The sequence below is a fragment of the Mustela erminea genome, chromosome 13 (assembly GCF_009829155.1).
Source record: "Mustela erminea isolate mMusErm1 chromosome 13, mMusErm1.Pri, whole genome shotgun sequence".
Taxonomy (NCBI): domain Eukaryota; kingdom Metazoa; phylum Chordata; class Mammalia; order Carnivora; family Mustelidae; genus Mustela; species Mustela erminea.
The window spans coordinates 49,844,436-49,861,844 of record NC_045626.1 but is presented as its reverse complement, the minus strand read 5'-3'; the positions used below and the strand labels follow the sequence as shown (position 1 = coordinate 49,861,844).

At 43.5% G+C, this 17,409-nt stretch overlaps 1 protein-coding gene across 1 annotated transcript in view; it reads left to right on the top strand.

Annotated features, from left to right (window-relative positions):
* Positions 1–3,164: 3,164 nt before the first annotated feature.
* Positions 3,165–17,409, top strand: part of COLEC12 (collectin subfamily member 12) — a 190,837-nt gene continuing 176,592 nt past the window's right edge. Inside the window, exon 1 of the mRNA XM_032310194.1 lies at positions 3,165–3,406. Coding sequence (XP_032166085.1) covers positions 3,400–3,406 — 7 coding nt within the window. The 5' untranslated portion in view covers positions 3,165–3,399. The remainder of the gene's footprint in view (positions 3,407–17,409) is intronic.

The following is a 17,409-nucleotide window of genomic DNA, read 5'->3' as shown; positions in this document are numbered from 1 at the left end:
GCAAGCTGGTGCAACCACTCTGGAAAAGTGGTTCCTCAACAAGTTAAAAATAGAGGTACCCTAGACCCAGCAATAGCACTACTGGGTCTTTACCCTAAAGATACAAATGCAGTGATCTGAGGGGCACTTGCACCCAAATGTTTACAACAGCAATGTTCACAATTGCCAAACTATGGAAAGAGCCTAGATGTCCATCAACAGATGAATGGATAAAGATGTGGTACACACACACACACACACACACACACACACACACACAGGAATATTACGCAGCCACAAAAAAAAGTCTTTTTTTTTTTTTTTTGCCATTTGCAACGATGTGGATGGAACTAGAGGGTATTATGTTAAGCGAAATAAGTCAATCAGAGAAAGACAATTATCATATGATCTCTCTGATATGAGGAATATGAGGGGCAGGATGGGGGTTCAGAGTGGTAGGGAGGGGAAAATGAAACAAGATGGGATCGGGAGGGAGACACACCATAAGGGACTCAATCTCAGGAAACAAACCTAGGGTTGCTGGGGGTGGGGGGAGGGGGAGGGGGAGGGATGGGGTGGCTGGATGATGGACATTGGGGAGGGTATGTGCTATGGTGAGTGCTGTGAATTGTATATGACTGATGATTCACAGACCTGCATCTCTGAAGCAAACAATACATTATATGTTAATAAGAGAATAAATAAATAAATAAATAAGTAAATCAATAGAAGAAAATGTATGGTAAAATACAAATAAAACTTACCATCCTAACCATTTTTAAGTGTGTAGTTCAGTGGCATTAAGTGCATTCACATTATCACTCAAACATTACCACTACCCATCTCCAGAACCCTTCGTTTTGCAAACCTGAAATTCTGTAACAATTAAACACCAACTCTCCATTCACTCTTCCTCCTAACCCCTGGCAACCTCCATTCTATTTTCTGTCTTTATGCCTCGTTACTCCAGGCAACTCTTAGAAAAGGAATCATACAGTATTTGTCTTTTTGTAGTGGCTTTTTTCACTTAGCATAATGCTCTCAGTTCATTCATGCTGTATAGCGTGTTTCAGAATTTCCTTCCTTTTTTAGGGCTGAATAATATTCCATCATTAGTATGTACCACATTTTGTTTATCCATTCATCCATCGATGGACACTTTGATCACTTCTACCTTTTGGCCATTTTGAATAATACTGCTGTGCACCTGGGTCTACAAATATCTATTTGAGTCCTTGCTTCCAGTTCTTTGGGGCATATATCCAGAAGTACTACTGTTAGATCATATGATAATTCCATGTTTCATTCTTTTTAAGGAAGCACCATGTTGTTTTCCATAGTGGTTATATCATTTTGCATTCTTACCATCAATGCACAAGGTTCTGATTCTTCACATCTTTGCCAACATTTGTTGTTTTCTGCTTTTTAACAAATATTTTTATTTTTATAATATTCATCTTAATGGGTACGAAATGGTATCCCGTGGTAGTTTTGATTTGCATTTCCCTAGTGATTAAAGATGTTGAACATTTTTCCATGCTTGTTGGCCATTTGTAAATCTTCAGAGGATGTCTATTTGAGTACTTTGCCCATTTTTGAAGTGGGTTGTTTTTTGTTGTTGAGTTGCAAGCATTCTTTATATATTCTGGATATTAATCCCTTACAAGATATATGATTTACAAATATTTTATCCCATTCTGTGGGTGGTCTCTTCACACTGTTGACAATGTGCTTTGATGCACAAGTTTTAAATTTTAATGAAATCCAGTTAATCTATATATTCTTTTACTGACTCTGCTTTTTCTGTCATAGCTATAATTTATGTTTTTAAAACAATTTTATAACTCAAATGCTGTAGCCAAAATCCTCTCCATTTTTCAGTTGGAGAAATTATTATGCACAGAAACTGATGGATTTACTTTACCCCAGCATAATCTGGGTTCTCTTTAGCAACCCTTACTTGCCCTGCAAGACAAGGCAGGTACCTTGTTGAGAGGTGGATGGAGCAAGTCCCTAGGGACCCTGTAGTTTAATCAACCCTTAAAGTGCTGTTTTTTGTCTTTTTCTCTGCTAGTCATGTAAAAGTGTCTCCCTGATGTTTGAAAGAAGGCGTCTGGAATGGAGAGTCTAAAATATTTAGAATGTATTCCTTTTTGGGCACTACGTTTTTCTAGAGCAGAATTCCCTGTTTAGAATTAATCAATGGGTTGTTTACAACGTGCTACCAAATCCTCAGGAGAGGAAATCTGAAAAGCTGCAACCACCGCCCAGGCAGAATTGTAGTGCTTTTGGTGTGCTAGTAAGCACATGGTCATTTTTCATTTCATCGTTGTGGAAGAAGTCGCGCTGCACCTCCCTCTCTACAGCTCCACTCACACTTAGTTTATGTTTTAAAGCAATAAAGCAACAAATGGGTCCGATTAGGGATTTCTAAAAGGGGGGGGGAACCCCACACTGGGACTACATGATGGGCCACAATGAAAGGAACTTTCTAAGAAGCCACTCAATTGTCTCGCCCCCTTCAATATGATCAATTTCAGATCAATTTCAGGGGTAGTGGGTAGAAGGGTGACTTATTCCAACCGAGGGGAGAGTAGTGGGTTTTTGATCTCTCTTTTGGCGGTCTAAGAGTTGTAATGCTGCTCTGAGTTCTGTAAGGAGAGCATCTCATGGTGATTGCGGAATTAGCAACAGCTCTCCCCGGGTGACAGTGAGCGCGCTCGCCTGTGTCCCGTTTTCCCTTCCGGCGTGAACAAGCGCACCTGAAATCTTGGAATACCTAGGACGTTCTCGCTTTGGTTTAATCTTCTGACCCTCTCCATGCCCCCCAGAGACGTTTGGGGAAGGGACAAGCTTACTCCGCCACCGCCGTGACGTTGTTGCTCCTCAACTCTCTCACCGCACGTTCTAGATACTTTGGGGTCTAGAAACAAGCCCAGCAACAGCACCGTCGCGCACACCACGGGTGAACATTTGACCGCCCGGGAGACGCTTTCTTCCAGCTTCGTTCCACCGCGGATCCGACGACGCAAAGGGAGCCCTGGGGACCGGCACCGCGCGGAGGAGAGACTGGGCGAGAGAGCCGCCCGGCAGGGGCGAGCGCGGGCCCGAGGGCGGGGCGGGCGCGAGAGGGCGCGAGGGGGCGTGGGCGCGGCCGCCCGCGCGCCCCGGCGGGCCAGGGGGAGGGGCGCTGGCGGGAGCGGCGCCTCCCGCCCGGGGTGAGCGGCGCGCGCGGCAGCCCCGCGGCACAGAGCGCCGAGCTGGGAGCGCAGGCCGGCGGTGGAGGCGGCGAGGGAGGGCTAGAGCGCAGACGTCCGACGCGCGGCGCGGCTGCCATGGGCGCGCAGTGACCGGCTGTTCAGCGCGAATTTTCTCGGCAGCGCGGAGCTCCTTGACTGGCCGTGCGTCTCCTCGGTCACCATGAAAGGTAGGACGGCGGCGGGCTGCGCGGGGCTGGGGGCCGGCAGGGCGGGCTTCGGGGCGCGCGGGAGGGGACGGAGGTGCAAGCCTGCGCTTAACTTTCTCCGGGCAGAGGGCCAGAGGAGCGCGGCGCGGGGTTCGTGCGTGCACCCGTGGGACGCTCCTCGGTTCCGGAGTTGGGCACGGCAGGAGACCTAGATGTTCGGGGTTTTGGAGCGTGCAAGTAATCCCCTCCCCATCGTGTCTCTGCAAAGTAGTTTGGAGCCCTAAGTCGTTGTTTACGGATTCCAGTTCCCAACTTTTTAATTGAAAAAACATGCCGAGGAGAGGGGAGGCATCCTCATTTCCCCGAGTCAGTTTTCCGCTCTGCGGCGCTCCACTCTCTGTTCCCGGACCTCTCCTCCTGGCTGGTGCCGTTTCCCCATCCGAGAAGTCGACGTGCTGCCGGCTGGGTTGTTTCCTCCTGGACTCGGGGATGTTCTCAGTGCGTCCTCCCCACATCTGGCAATGATTAGGTGCCCGCGGAGTTCAGCTGGCTCAGAAAGTGCGTTTGGCATCTTTCTCCATCCGACCCACCGATTGGAAAATAACTACTCTTCGTTCCGCGTCCCTTCCACGTGCCCGCCTGTGGAGCTGGTGTCCCCGCGTGTGTTCAGAGGTGACACAAATCATCCCGCTGGTCGTCTCCGGAGCTGTGTCCTCTGCAGGCCGGCTTAGGGAAGTGTAGGATGTTACCGTACCTTTAAACTGAATCACAAGGAGAAGGACTTTGCGGGGCAGCTTTCTATTGATTAGAAACATGAAGATTGGTTAGCAGAATTCTGATTTACATGCGAGATAAATAATTACAACAGAGGCATCAAAGTGAATCGTTTGGGGATGGGCCGACGTGGTGTTTACACAAGACTCGAGTTTCTGGTCTTGTACTAGGATAACACGTTTCAGATACCGCTCAGGCCGGGCCTGAGCGAGGGGGCTGGGTGTGAAGTGCCATCCGACCGCGGTGACCACATTTCCAGCCGCCAGAGACCGGGCCATGCGATCGCTTTGACTTGCCAGGGTTGCTGTCCGAGGGAGGTGCCCGGGGAGCCCCACACTCTTGGAAAGTAACTTTTCCCTCTAGGTTTCTCCGAAAGGAAGTCCTCGCTAAACTATCCCAAGTGATAATGTCCTACCAATTAGGTGCCCTTCCAAGGTATTAGTTTCCTCATCAAGGAGACCCTAGGAATGGCAGGGACTGAATTCCAGGTGAAAAGTGGCCGTCCCCAGAAGAGAAACAAAAGATAGGATACACTTTTCTGGCTAGGGAATTTCGAAATGCAGTGGGGGATGTTTCTTCTTTTTCCTCTGTTTCTCTTCTCTCATTTACATTTTAGGAAACTCTTTCCTTGGCTAGCACTGATTAAAGGATCTTGCCAGCAAGGAAAGAGTTCACAGGCTACACATTACTTTGGGGCTCAGTTACCGTCATTTTAGCCAGAAGTTAATCCTCTCATTGCTGGTCACTGAGGCCAGTAGTCTTTGAACTGTTGGAAAAGATAAGCGAACTGCTCACTCCCTCAGTTCCTGAGTTGGTTCTTGAGCCCTGAAAATCTTGTTATGCTTTTTGACTGGGTAAATGACCGTTTTTTGCTGCGTGGGTATTTTTCAGTGTTATTAAAGAAAGACACGCCTGAAAGTCCTAAACGTATATTTGTGAGATTTACTCTGCATTCTGGATCAGCTTGCAGACCCCCTGGCTCATTGCTTACCCTCTATGATCCAGGCACTGCCTAAAGCCCCCACATACCTTCTATCCCAGTGGGGGAGGGCTAATAAGGGACCTGTGAATCCCACGGTAGACTACTCACTTTGAAGTCCTCTTTTAAAAGGAAATATTCTGGAAGAAGTTTGCTTACCAACTGTTGCCATATAATTTACATTCATTTGTCTGTTTAGTAAAATGGGAAGGGAAGGAGACAGTAATAATTTTATAGAATCTACTAAGTGCCAGCCATGGTGCTATATCCTCTACAAAGCACTCTGTCAATTAATCTTCTCAGCGATACTATGAGGTAGGTATTTGAACTCATATTATAGATGTGGAAACTGAGTGTAGAACAAACAGGAACTGGCAACCAGGAGTGTGGTAGGCACTGAAGACAAACTTTGCCAGTTTCCTTGTATTGCTTGGAAAGAGCTAGGACACCAGCTATGACAACTTCTGGTAGACCAGAAGAAAAGTAAATCTCAGACAATCGAGTAGCCAAGTAACCCGCATTTGGTACAGCAGCCAGGAAGGGGGTGGATCCAAGAAATTGGACACAAGCCTTCTGAAGCCAAGCGCAGAGTATTTCTAGCCAGAGAGGAAGGACGCCTTTACCGAGTGGAATTATCTTGACATTTTGCCATTAGTTAACCAACGCAAAGCTTCCTTGGATTTGTGATTATGTTGCATAGTTATTAACTCGTTATACTTAAGAAAGCCAACATTTCATTAGAATTTAATTTCCCTAAATGATAGAGGGCAATGACAGGCCTTGCAAATGCTTAAAGTATTAACTTAAAACTTTTTTTAGACAAATAGAAAATTAGTGGACATGTTAGAAGTTACAGAAATTTTTCTTTGCCAAAAGAAAAATTTAGCTTCTCTACGAGTCAGACATCTTTATAAGGTTTGACTTTCTGTTTGACTTTCTAATTCCGATGTTTCATGGCCTGGGTATTAAACCTGGCTTTTGGAGTGTAATTCCATATCCGCCAGGAGTCACAGCGCCACCTATCTGTTGCATTCAGCAAATATTTGTCTCGGTCTTACTTCCTCCATCTCTGGAATCATAAGTACCAAAATAATGACATCATTATATATTTTCCAGAAGAAAATTACTTGCCTCATTGCTGCAATACTTGCAGTCTTCCAAACCGATTAAAACACGAAATTGGTTTTAATTTCCAGTTTCATTTTCAATTAGCTGGACTGCACCATTAATCTCATGGTTTTGGATAAATATTCACTTTCTTTTTGAAGGAATCTGACTCCTCCAGAGTTAGGTGTGTTAATATTAAATCACATTTCTAGTTCTTAAAGTTGGGAATATTGGTGAGTTTTAAAGCAGCAGCACTTGTTGCCTAAGAGATGGCCAAAAACGACCAGCACATGGGACCACAGAGGTCCAAACCACCGTTCTAATTTAACACAGGGAGGAGGTTGGTGCCATCAAAACATAGTATTCAGCTGCTTATTTTTGTGTGCTTGTATATAAACATTTCTAAAATACTGTTGGCAATAATACTTTAAAAATGCTCTGGTAAGCAGTCTACTGCCGGTTGTTTTTCTGGACTCACAGACTCCTTGCCTTACCACTGTCTCTAAGATTTCTTTTCCTTAACTGGGATATGTAAACAATTGTGTAAGGGCTGACTGCACTGAAAGCATCATGTTTTATGAAAGGAACTGGAAACAAAATGAGGCCTTTTTCCCTTCACTGATTGGAACTAGGACTACCCTTCCTTTGGAAGGTGAATTTGCAATCTAATTATACTTTTGAGTTTTCATTAGTTTGGGGATGCTTAACATTCTTAATCTGAGGCTTAATTATTGCTAAGTATAGATCTTTCCTGTGGTCTCCTCCTCAATTTCCCAAGATTGTGCCCTGCTCACCCTCCCCCCGCTCCTTAACCATGCAGCTCATCCACTGATAAGGTATGACTGGGAAAAGCTGGCAGATGATAGTTCTCAAGCTATAGCAAACCAGGTGCCTAATTTTCTGAATTAACACTTATTCTCATTAAAATAGTATTTTAAGACAGTTGATGCAGCTGTTGCCAAGGTAAGTTAAATGGCCCTCCAAGTTTTCAGATGGGAAAATAGACACTTAAATTTTGTGTTAGAAGAAAAGCATATTTTGCCTGGGGTGAACACAGCTTGTGAGTAGTCTCTCAGGGGGCAAATCTGACACATGTCTGCCCATGTTGGGAAGCAGGGAGGGGGTCCTGGGAGAGGAAGCCCAGAGCCGTGGCAGAGCGCAGCCTTCCCGTTGGCGGTGTCTGTGTCTGTGGTGCTTTTGGAAGTTCAGCTGGTGAATCAGAGTGGGAAGAATTGGACAGCCAGGTCGGGGGACAGCATTCTAGGCCTGAGAGATACGCATCTACGAAGAGAGTCTACCCCCACCACGGGGTCAGCTCTGCCAGGCTCGTTCTGTCCTCTCCATCTTCTGCCATTCCGAAGGCCCAGGCTCACGGTCTCTCAGCTTCCAGAGTTCCTGTCTCTGGCCCAGAACAGGGTCATGAGCTGGAAGATAAATGCCAGGGACGAGCTTGATCAGAACCATGGTTTATGCTTACCAGCAACTTGTTAGGTGTGACTGATGGCCACCTACATGCCCACTTATTATTTTTCTCTCTAATAATAGCTAACATTTACTGAACACTCACCAAGCCAAGTGTTCTTATTTTCTCCATTTTTCAGATGGGAAAACTTAGGCTTAAAGAGGTATAGTTTCTTGTAGGGGCATCCAGCAAGTCAGTGGCAAAACTGGTATTCCAGACAGTTTTAAGTGATTCAGGCAGTCTGATTCCAGAAGCCGCATGTTACCCCTCTTGCTTAGACTTCTTCTTAGCCAAACCCTAACATTCCACTCAATCAACACATCTTTGCTGAGTACCTACTGTGTGCTGCGTTCCAATAGTTACTAAGTAGCAACACAGAGAAGGTCCTATCATCTGGACTCAGACATGTAATCATTTGGCGTCAAAGGTCTGAAGAAACTGATGTGCTCTTCAACCAGCCATGAGAGGATCCTCTCTAGACAGGAGCTCTGCAAAGATAAAGCAGATTCCAGGGTCGTTGTGGTGTGGAGAGTTTATCTTTAGGAGGTTTTGCTTAAGACTGACTGACTGAATGTGAATGGCCCACTGAAGCCAGCAGCTCTGAAAACAGCCTCTACACCACAGTCCTGCTGACAGGTTTGCCAGGAGAAAATGGAACATTGTCCGAAGTGCCATTTTCAAGAACAGACTTTAACCACCAGTAGGTGATCAGTTAAAAAAACCAATAAAAATAAAACAGTAGGAGTGGAGACAGTAATAAACATTTTGAGCAAGGGCTAGGGGAGGATAGATGTTCTTCATAGAAAGTATTGCATTCTTTACTGCTGACAACACAGTTTCTGACCACACCAACAGAGCTTGAGGGAGGTAACTTTCAATCAAGCCGTGATTTGATTTCTGTGTCAGCGGGTGTTATTTGAAGAGCCCAAACCAATAGAGGACCTTGAAAGGGTCTTGCTGATTGCTTACGTAGGGGACCTTGGTAATTATATGGCAGTGAGAGCCAATGTAAACAGAAATTAGTAGTCCCAAATTTAAGATGCCAGAGAACTAATCCCTGAATTTATCATGCGTACTCAATCAGTACTCATTAGAATATAAAGGAAATGTGTTTTTCCACATGGGAGGAACTTTTAAAATTAAGTAAATTTATTGGACTGGGATTTATTAAATATGACTCCTTTATGCTTCCTGAATGGTTTGGGATTACAAATCTGTATCACATGAGGTTGTAGTCACTAGCACAAGAGATTGGACATTTGACATTCTGCCTAACTTGTCTTTGGCTTTCGTGGAAGCAGTTACACTTCTTTGAGCCTTAGTCACTTCCTTAAGACCTAGAAATGTTAGGAAACTCACAGATACTTATATAACAACTTATCATTCACAGGCAAAATAGTCCTGTCATATAATGCAAAATGCATACTTTAAAATACAACATTTCATAGAATGTCATCATACATAGTGATCCCAGGAGTTGAACCTGAGAATTCTAATGTGGTAACAAGGAGTCTGGACTGTGAAACCAGAGAGCCTGGTGGCCATATGCAAATTACCTAACCTCCCCTGAGGGGCCTGGTTTCCTTATCTGTCAAAGGGGGAACAGTAACAGCATCTGCCCAAAGCCATTTTTGTTAGTTTGTTTTTTGGAGGATTCAATAGGTTAGGATAGATCAGTTCTTTAGAATGGTGTCCAATAGGTAAGGAAAATTCAGGACATTTTAGTTTTTGTAATACTGTGTAATTGTAACCTGCTGCTTCCTCCAGGCAGTAATATAATTGCCAGTTATGAACCATTTAAGTTAATCAAGTGATACAGTTTATACCATGAAGAACAGAGCTCAGTTTTGAAAGGAAAGTAATTTTCAAATTATGAATGTGTTAAAACTGACCTCAGGGATAGGAGGGAGCTGTGCTCTCTATAGGAACAGTGTTTATGTTCGTCCACCTCCAGCGGCTCTCTCTTGTGTTCTTGTCATCATTTTAATGTAATGTTAACCCCCCCCACCCCACCCCCACACAAACCAGCCCTACTGAAAATGCAGGGACCATATTCATAGTGAATTTGCAATTCTAGTGAAATCACACGATTTTTCTCATTTATGATAGTCGTAGAAAATTGATTTAATGTTTGTAAATACATTTGATTTGCTCACGAGCACTAATTTTCCTGGAGCACCTTTGTTCAGGTGCCTACTGATAATGACATAATATTTTAAAAATTTGTATCTCAAATGCAGTGTCCAGTTTTATCCAGTACCAATATGACATAAAAGAATCAAAACATAAAACAAATTTGTCTCTAAGAAACTATTAAGATGGGGCACCTGGGTGACTCAGTCATTAAGAGACTGCCTTTGGCTCAGGTCAGGATCCCAGGGTCCTGGGATTGAGCCCCACATTGGGCTCCCTGCTCAGCAGGAAGCCTTCTTCTCCCTCTCCCACTCCCCTTACCTGTGTTCCATCTCTTACTGTGTCTCTCTCTGTCAAATAAATAAAATCTTTAAATATATTTATATTTCATATATATGTATAAAAAAGGAACTATTAAGACAGGTATGTATATATATATATTTTTAAACTGTATAAGATCATGTCTATTTCACTGCTAGTGTTGATTTCCCATTAAGCTGTCGTATTTGTATTTTTTTTACTTCTTTGGGCCACCAAATCCTAACTGGCTTTCACTTATTCTTTAATATATTTAAATGTATTCAAATATTCTTTATATTAAATATATACAATATTTGTTTAGCATAATACTGAGACATATTCAAATATTTAGTACATATATAACCTGTCCTCAAGGAGCTTGCAGTCTTGTGGGCAGTGTAAGGCTTATGCGTAAACAACTGTAATCTAAGGTAAGATGTGAAAAGTGCCCTAGTTGAGGTTCCGATAAATGTTGCCAGAGGGCATGGGAGGAGAGGGCAACCTGCCTGCAGCCAGGGATATTTTCCTTTGGAGGGATAATGCAACTTGATTCATTATCTTGAATGAGAGTTCATATTTCAGATTGCATTATTCTAATTGTAATTGAAGAGGCAAATGGTGCATTGGGCCACCGCACAACCTTGCAGTATGACATCTCAGTATGGGAGATGAGAGAATATTGAAGTTTTCTCAGACTTTGTCTCCTAAGCTTAATGTTGGTCTATCATTTGTAATTAATTACATTATATTGCTTTGGCATAATTGTTCGGATAACCTAAGTTATGGGATTTCTAACAAAACAGATGTGTCCTTTATGTTTGTCTGTCTGCCTGTATGTATGTATTTACTTATGTATTTACTGGGGGAGTTAGCAAAGATCAGTTATTTTTGCATGCCTCCAGAGAAATGGACAGCATTAGTTTTCCTTGACAAATGACCCGTGTATTTGAGGGCTTCCAGAGCCCTTACAAAATTTGAGGCAGTGATTAGTCTTCCTCCAGACTTTCTTATTATTCACCCTACCAATGTGACTGGATGAGGGGGTTCCCTCCTAAAAGAAAGGGAAGCATGTCCTTCTCCCTGTAGTTACCCACAAGGGGTAGATGTGGGGATCAAGGTTTTGAGTATCATATTTGTTTCTTACTTTTTAAGTTGTTGAAGCTGGCTCCTGGGGGAAATCTGGTTTAGCCCCCACTACCAATTTAGTGGTAAAAGTAACAAAATACACACAACCACTTCAATTTTGTTGGACTGTAAAGGAAGAAAAATGGTATTGTAGCTCTCTTTACCCTACAAGTAAGTATCTGCTGTTTTTACAAGCATCAGAATTATAAGTTGTGCCAGAAATTGGGGTCAGTTTGTGTCTATAATACTGACTAAAAGCAAAAAGCAAACAACAACAAAAAACACTTATACCACTGAACCAAAAAGTGATCCCATTGTGGAAAAATATAACATTTGAAAAGCAGCTGGGTAATTGAAATAAATCTTCTGTTATATTTGGAATAATCTAAAAGTATTTAAATGGCTACAAATTCCTTTTATCCATTTAGGATAGGGTAGGGGAGAAGCCTGGAAGGCAGATCTAATTACCCCATCAAAATTATCCTGAACCTCTGTATCTTACTACACTGCACTGAGCTCATTCCCTTGCAGAATACTTAACAAGTGTGGCCCAAAATTGCTAGTAGGGTAAAGCAAACTATACAAGGAGCCACATAAGGTTTTATATTTAGAAAGCTTTGAAGCCATGGCAGGTAGTACCAGTTTGGTTCTTAGGGTTAAATCAAGGTTAAAGAGTGTATGTCCTTGGGGTTATGGACATTGGGGAGGGTATGTGCTTTGGTGAGTGCTGTGAAGTGTGTAAACCTGGCGATTCACATACCTGTACCCCTGGGGATAAAAATATATGTTTATAAAAAATAAAAAATTTAAAAAAAAAAGAGTGTATGTTTTCAGTTTTTGTAGCTCAAATTCATTAAGACACTTTTTTTTTTTAGTATCAACTGGATACTTCAGTGCCGGTTAGCTATAGACCATATTGAACCCACCCTGCATATTACCCTTGCTAACCAAAATTCCCTGCTGTTTACCTCCCCGGATGCTCACTTCAGACGGAACTTTGTGTCTTTTGAAACTCAATCACTGGGGCACCTGGGTGGCTCAGTAAGTTGGGCATCCGACTCTTGATTTCAGCTGGGGTCACGAGTTGAGCCGGAGTTCCAACTCAGGTCTTAGAATTCCAAAGCCCAAGCTTTACCAGTATATCACTCTAGCTTTAGGAGAAAAGTCTTCCCGAACACCATAGCAGTGTCCCAGGGGCTGTCCAAAATACTTAGCAACCTAGGTGACACTCTGTGGAGGCCACAGTTTCCCAGACCACTAACTCCATGAAAGCTTCTCCGTGCAGCACTGGCCAGTGAAGGGTGACTGTAGTAGACTCAGGGGCATTTGGCCCCAGGAGTGCAAGGGCACTTTCTCTTCTCCTCACCACCCAGCAGTGCTACAGTAGGTATTGGTGGTAGGAACACATGGGAAGAGCTAGCAGGAATGCTCCCAGCAGAGCACGTTCACCAGTTGGTTTGGAAGCAGTTAAACATGTTACCCACACCCCGATGGGACTATGCCATTTTGTTCTAACAGTGATGGGTTTATAAGAACTGGGACTTCACTGAGGTAGAAAGAGCACAGAGTCACTGATGGCTGTGTAATCTGGACAGCATCACCGAACCCACCTTGGAAAGAACTCTGAACTCAGCCTGGCCTCTGTCCCCAGTCCTTCAGCCTGGCTCCTAAAAAAAGTCTGAACTCGTTCTGTTCAGTCTGGCCTTTGTCAGGACCTGCGGTGTGCCAGGGATTGATGGCTGCAAGTCCAGACTTTGTATTCTGTTGCTGCAGGTTGAACTCCTCACGCTGGCTCTTTGCAGCGGGGTGGTCCTGGGTCCTCTGCACCTTCTCTGGCCATCAGCGTCTGTAGGACCCGAGCACTTTCATTGTTGTCTACCTGCCTTTTATCTTCCACCCACATTCCCTTGTTTTTTGTTTGCTTTTTTTTTTTTTTTTAATCACAGACATGTACATAGTTCGAGGAGTTGACTAATATTTATTATGAATGAGATTTGTTATGAAAAATGGCAGTTGCCGGCCCGGCCCACCTTCATTTCATCATTTTCCAGTCCCGAGAGGCAGCCTCTTCAGAACATTTTTAGCATTTTCTTTTGGCATTTACTTTTCTTGCGGTTATCTACTAATGCCTGACAAACCTTCCCCAAACCCTGCAGCTTAAAACAACTGTTGTTTATTTGCTCAAGATTCTACAATTCGGGCTGGCCTCTGCTTCCTGAGGGGTTGGCCAGGCTGGCCGGCCTCACCCCCACGGCTGGGCATCAGCAGGGGTGGCTGGAACGGCTTCCTTCCAGTCATCGGCTCTCGTCCTCCAGAGATCTTCTCTTCTGGGGGAGCCCCCAGTCCTGCATGGCAGTCGGACTTTGCCCACCGTAGCTGCCTTCCAGGAGGGTGAAAACACAAACTGAAGGGCATCTCAGGCCCGGTTCCTGAGGTCACCCATTGCCACTTCTGGCAAATTCCATCAGCCAAAGCAAGTTGTAGGGCCCTCCCAGATTCAAGAGAGTGGAAGTGGACTTGCACGTGGAGGGATGAAAAGAATTACTGGTAGTCCTTTTTGCAGACCTTCTGCCACAGAGCCTTTTCTTTAAGTCCCATGCTTATGGCACTCTTCCTCCTCCTCTTCCTCCTCCTCCTCCTCCTTATTACTACCATTATTTTGAGTTTAGGCATTATATATTGACGTCCCTTTATATCTGATAAGGATTTAGTCCTTTCACTCTTCATCTCCACCCAACACCCTCATGGACGCCTTCTGTTGCTCTCCATCATCTCGATATAGTCACATCACCGTCTTAATTAAAGCAATATTTAGTGTTCACTGCTGACTCCTATTTCTTTCTTGCATAACTTCTCTTCTTCTAGAGTTATTTTGTTTGCTTCGCTTCCTAGATATATACATGTCATCATCCATCCCGAATCTCTTCCAGTTTCCCGTATCTCTACACAGGTGTTCACCTGTAGTAGATGTTCTCTCATTTCCGTCTTTTTGAAGAAATCTTCCTTGGAGCCTTCTGACTTCCTCAGGGTTAGGGTTAGGTTAGGGTGTATAGTGTGCATGTATACGGGGGACACACACACACACACACGTCTTTCTGGGTTTGTTCCTTATTTTAGTGGAATGCATTCTCTAATAATGTCTTGAGGAAAGTATGCATGAGAGGTACGTTTTAGAGGGATCTGTGGGTTTGAAGAAATCTTTATATTACCTATTTATTCATTTGAGAGATTTCTATGTAGGAAATAATTTAGCCTTAGAATTTTGAGGGCATTGATCTATTTTCCTTTAGCTTTGTTGTTGAGAAGTGAGGTCACTTTTTAAATTTTTTCTTTTTTTTTTCCTTTAGGTAACCTTTTTTTTCCCCCCCCCCCTTTTCCCCTGTCTGGAAGCTTTCAGGATTTTCTTCTTGTCCTCAGTGTTCTGAAATGTTGTAGTGTTGTGCTTTGGAACAGATCTCTTTCCTTTGTGCTGGGAAGTAATAGGCCCTTTCTCTCTAAAGACTCCTATCCTTCAGTACTGAAAATTGCTGTTAAGTTCTCCTTCTGATGGTTCTCTACCATCAAAGAAATATTCTTTTACCCAAAACACCTGTTACTTGAATATTGGACCCACTAAATGGATTCTCTAAACAATTATTTTTGGTCTTTGCTCCTTTTTTTTTTTTTTTTAAAGATTTTATTTATTCATTTGACAGACAGAGATCACAAGTAGGCAGAGAAGCAGGCAGAGAGGAGGAAGCATGACCCTGGGATCATGACCGGAGCTGAAGGCAGAGGCTTTAACCCACTGAGCCACCCAGGCGCCGCATCTTTGCTCTTTTCCATTTACTTGCTTTTTTCTTCCTATTCTCAGAATATGTCAACCCTATTTGCCAGCTCTTCTATTAGGTTTTTATTTTTGTGATCATACTTTTAATTTCCCAGAGCTTTTTCTTTTTCTCTGTGGTTCTTTCTTTGTTATAGCATCCTGTTCTAATTTTATGGATACGTTATCTTCTCTCACCTCTCTAAGGATATTAATGATAGAATATTTTTCTTGAAAATTTTATCATGTCACCTGTATTTCCTCCAGATTTCTTTATCTGATTTCTTTATTTTCCTCTTTGTCTTTTCATGTTAGAGGCTGTGTCAGATGTGTGGTGTCTTCTCATCTGTGGGAGCAGGTTATTATAAGGGTTAATTAGAACCTCTCTGTTTCCGTGGGATTTGTGAACTATGACTGTCACTCTAAGCTGAACTGGCTGGGCTGTTCCACCGGGGACCTCCCAGAATCAGAAACATTCGTTTGTTTTCCTCTTAACTGGTCAGATTTCCCAGGAAGAACCTTCCCGTCTTTGGCCTGAAGGGTCCACACTGGCTGACTGAGTGGGAGAGGAGGACCGTGTGTCTGGACATTCAGTGTGTAAACTTTCACCTTTCCCCCGATTCCACAACAGTCCCCTCATCTCAGCTGTTCCTGGTGTCCTCGAGACAAGTGACCTTTTGTTTTTAACTTCTCTGAATAATAAACCTTAGACCTTCTACTGTAGTCAGGGAGGGCCAGTTACCTAGCTTGGCAGGGGGACTTGGGAAGTCCAGCTGCTTTTTTTTTTTTTTTTTTCCCCCTGCATACCACACAAACTGTATAAAATGTGTAAGTCAGTAGGGTTGTTTTGCTTTGTTTTAGTTTGGTATATTCACAGGCTTTGAAACCATCATTACAATAAATTTTAGAATATTTCTGTCACCCCCAAAAGAAATCCCATACCCATTAGCATTCACTCCCCATTTTCACCCTAAAACCTCCAGCCCTGGGCAGCCTTTGAGCTGCTTTCCAACTCCATGAATTTGTCTCGTGTAGACATTTCATTTCATAGAAATGGAGTTGTACACTATGCAGTCTGTCATGACTGGCTTCTTCCACTTTGCATGATGTTTTCACAAAGCCATCCACGTTGTGGTGTGTGTCAGTGTTTCCTTCCTTTTTATAGCTCAGTCATACTCCATTGTTTATCTCTATGCTAATTTATCCCTTCATCGTTTCGTGGACATTCAGGTTGTTTCCACTTTTCTCTGTTACGACTAATAACCGCTACGGACGTTTGTGTGCAAGGTTTTGTGTAGACATTGTTGTGTCTCTTGGGTTGTCGTGTCTCTTGGGTGTATGCCTTGAGCAGAATGGCTGCATCATACAGTGTCTCTTTGCTTCACCTTTTGAAGAACAGTCGGACCGTGTTCCAAAGTGACGGCACCATTTAGCATTGTCACCATAGCGTAGGAGGTTTCTGATTTCTGCACATCCTTGCCAACATCTGTTATCTTTCTGGTTATAGTCAGCTGCTTCTTTCATATATGTTCATCCCATCCTCCTATTTTAGTCTTGCCTTGATTCTCCTTCAAGAGTGACCTGTGCTCCAGATTCCTTAGCCTTTTCAGGATTCTGTGGTGGAAAGCATTGCATCTTAGCTTTGCTGCTGCTAGCACAGGGGTCGGTTTCTTGGGTCTCTGAGGTCAGTGACTATCACGGTGTGGAACTCAAGGGCTCCCCAGATCTGGGTCTTAGTCTTGGTCTGTCTACTCATAAGTTGTGAGACCTGGAGTCAAGTTATGTACCTGCCTCGAGGCTCAGTTTTCTCATCTGTAAAACAGAAGCATCATGAAGGGGAAGTACCTCATATATAGGAGGTATTAACTAATTATTAGTTCTCTCATTTTCCACAAACATAGTGGATATTCAAAAAGAAAAAGATTTAAGCTCTTTCCTTCAGGAATTCATTAGCTGGTAGTAGAGATAGACGCAAGTATAACTCTAATCTACTTAATTCTCAACAACTACTGGGTATCTGTAACATGCTACAAATATACTAGCTGCTGAGGGTACAACATGGCAAGTTTCCTGTTTTCTGTCTGGTGGCATGAAAACCAGAACTGGAATATGGGGCAGATGAAGGAAAGTACTGTCAGATGGATGCAAAGGGAGTGTATGGGAAGAAGAGGTAAATTCTAACTGTAGGGCATCACATACTCAGTCCTCAAACCGACTGAACGTCTTCACTTAACTCACTGAGATTTTCACATCCACAGGCCCTCCATCCTGTAAAGACAGTCTGGGATGCACTTAGCTTGGGCCTCTAGGGTGTGAGGAAAGGTTTTGAGAACAGAATA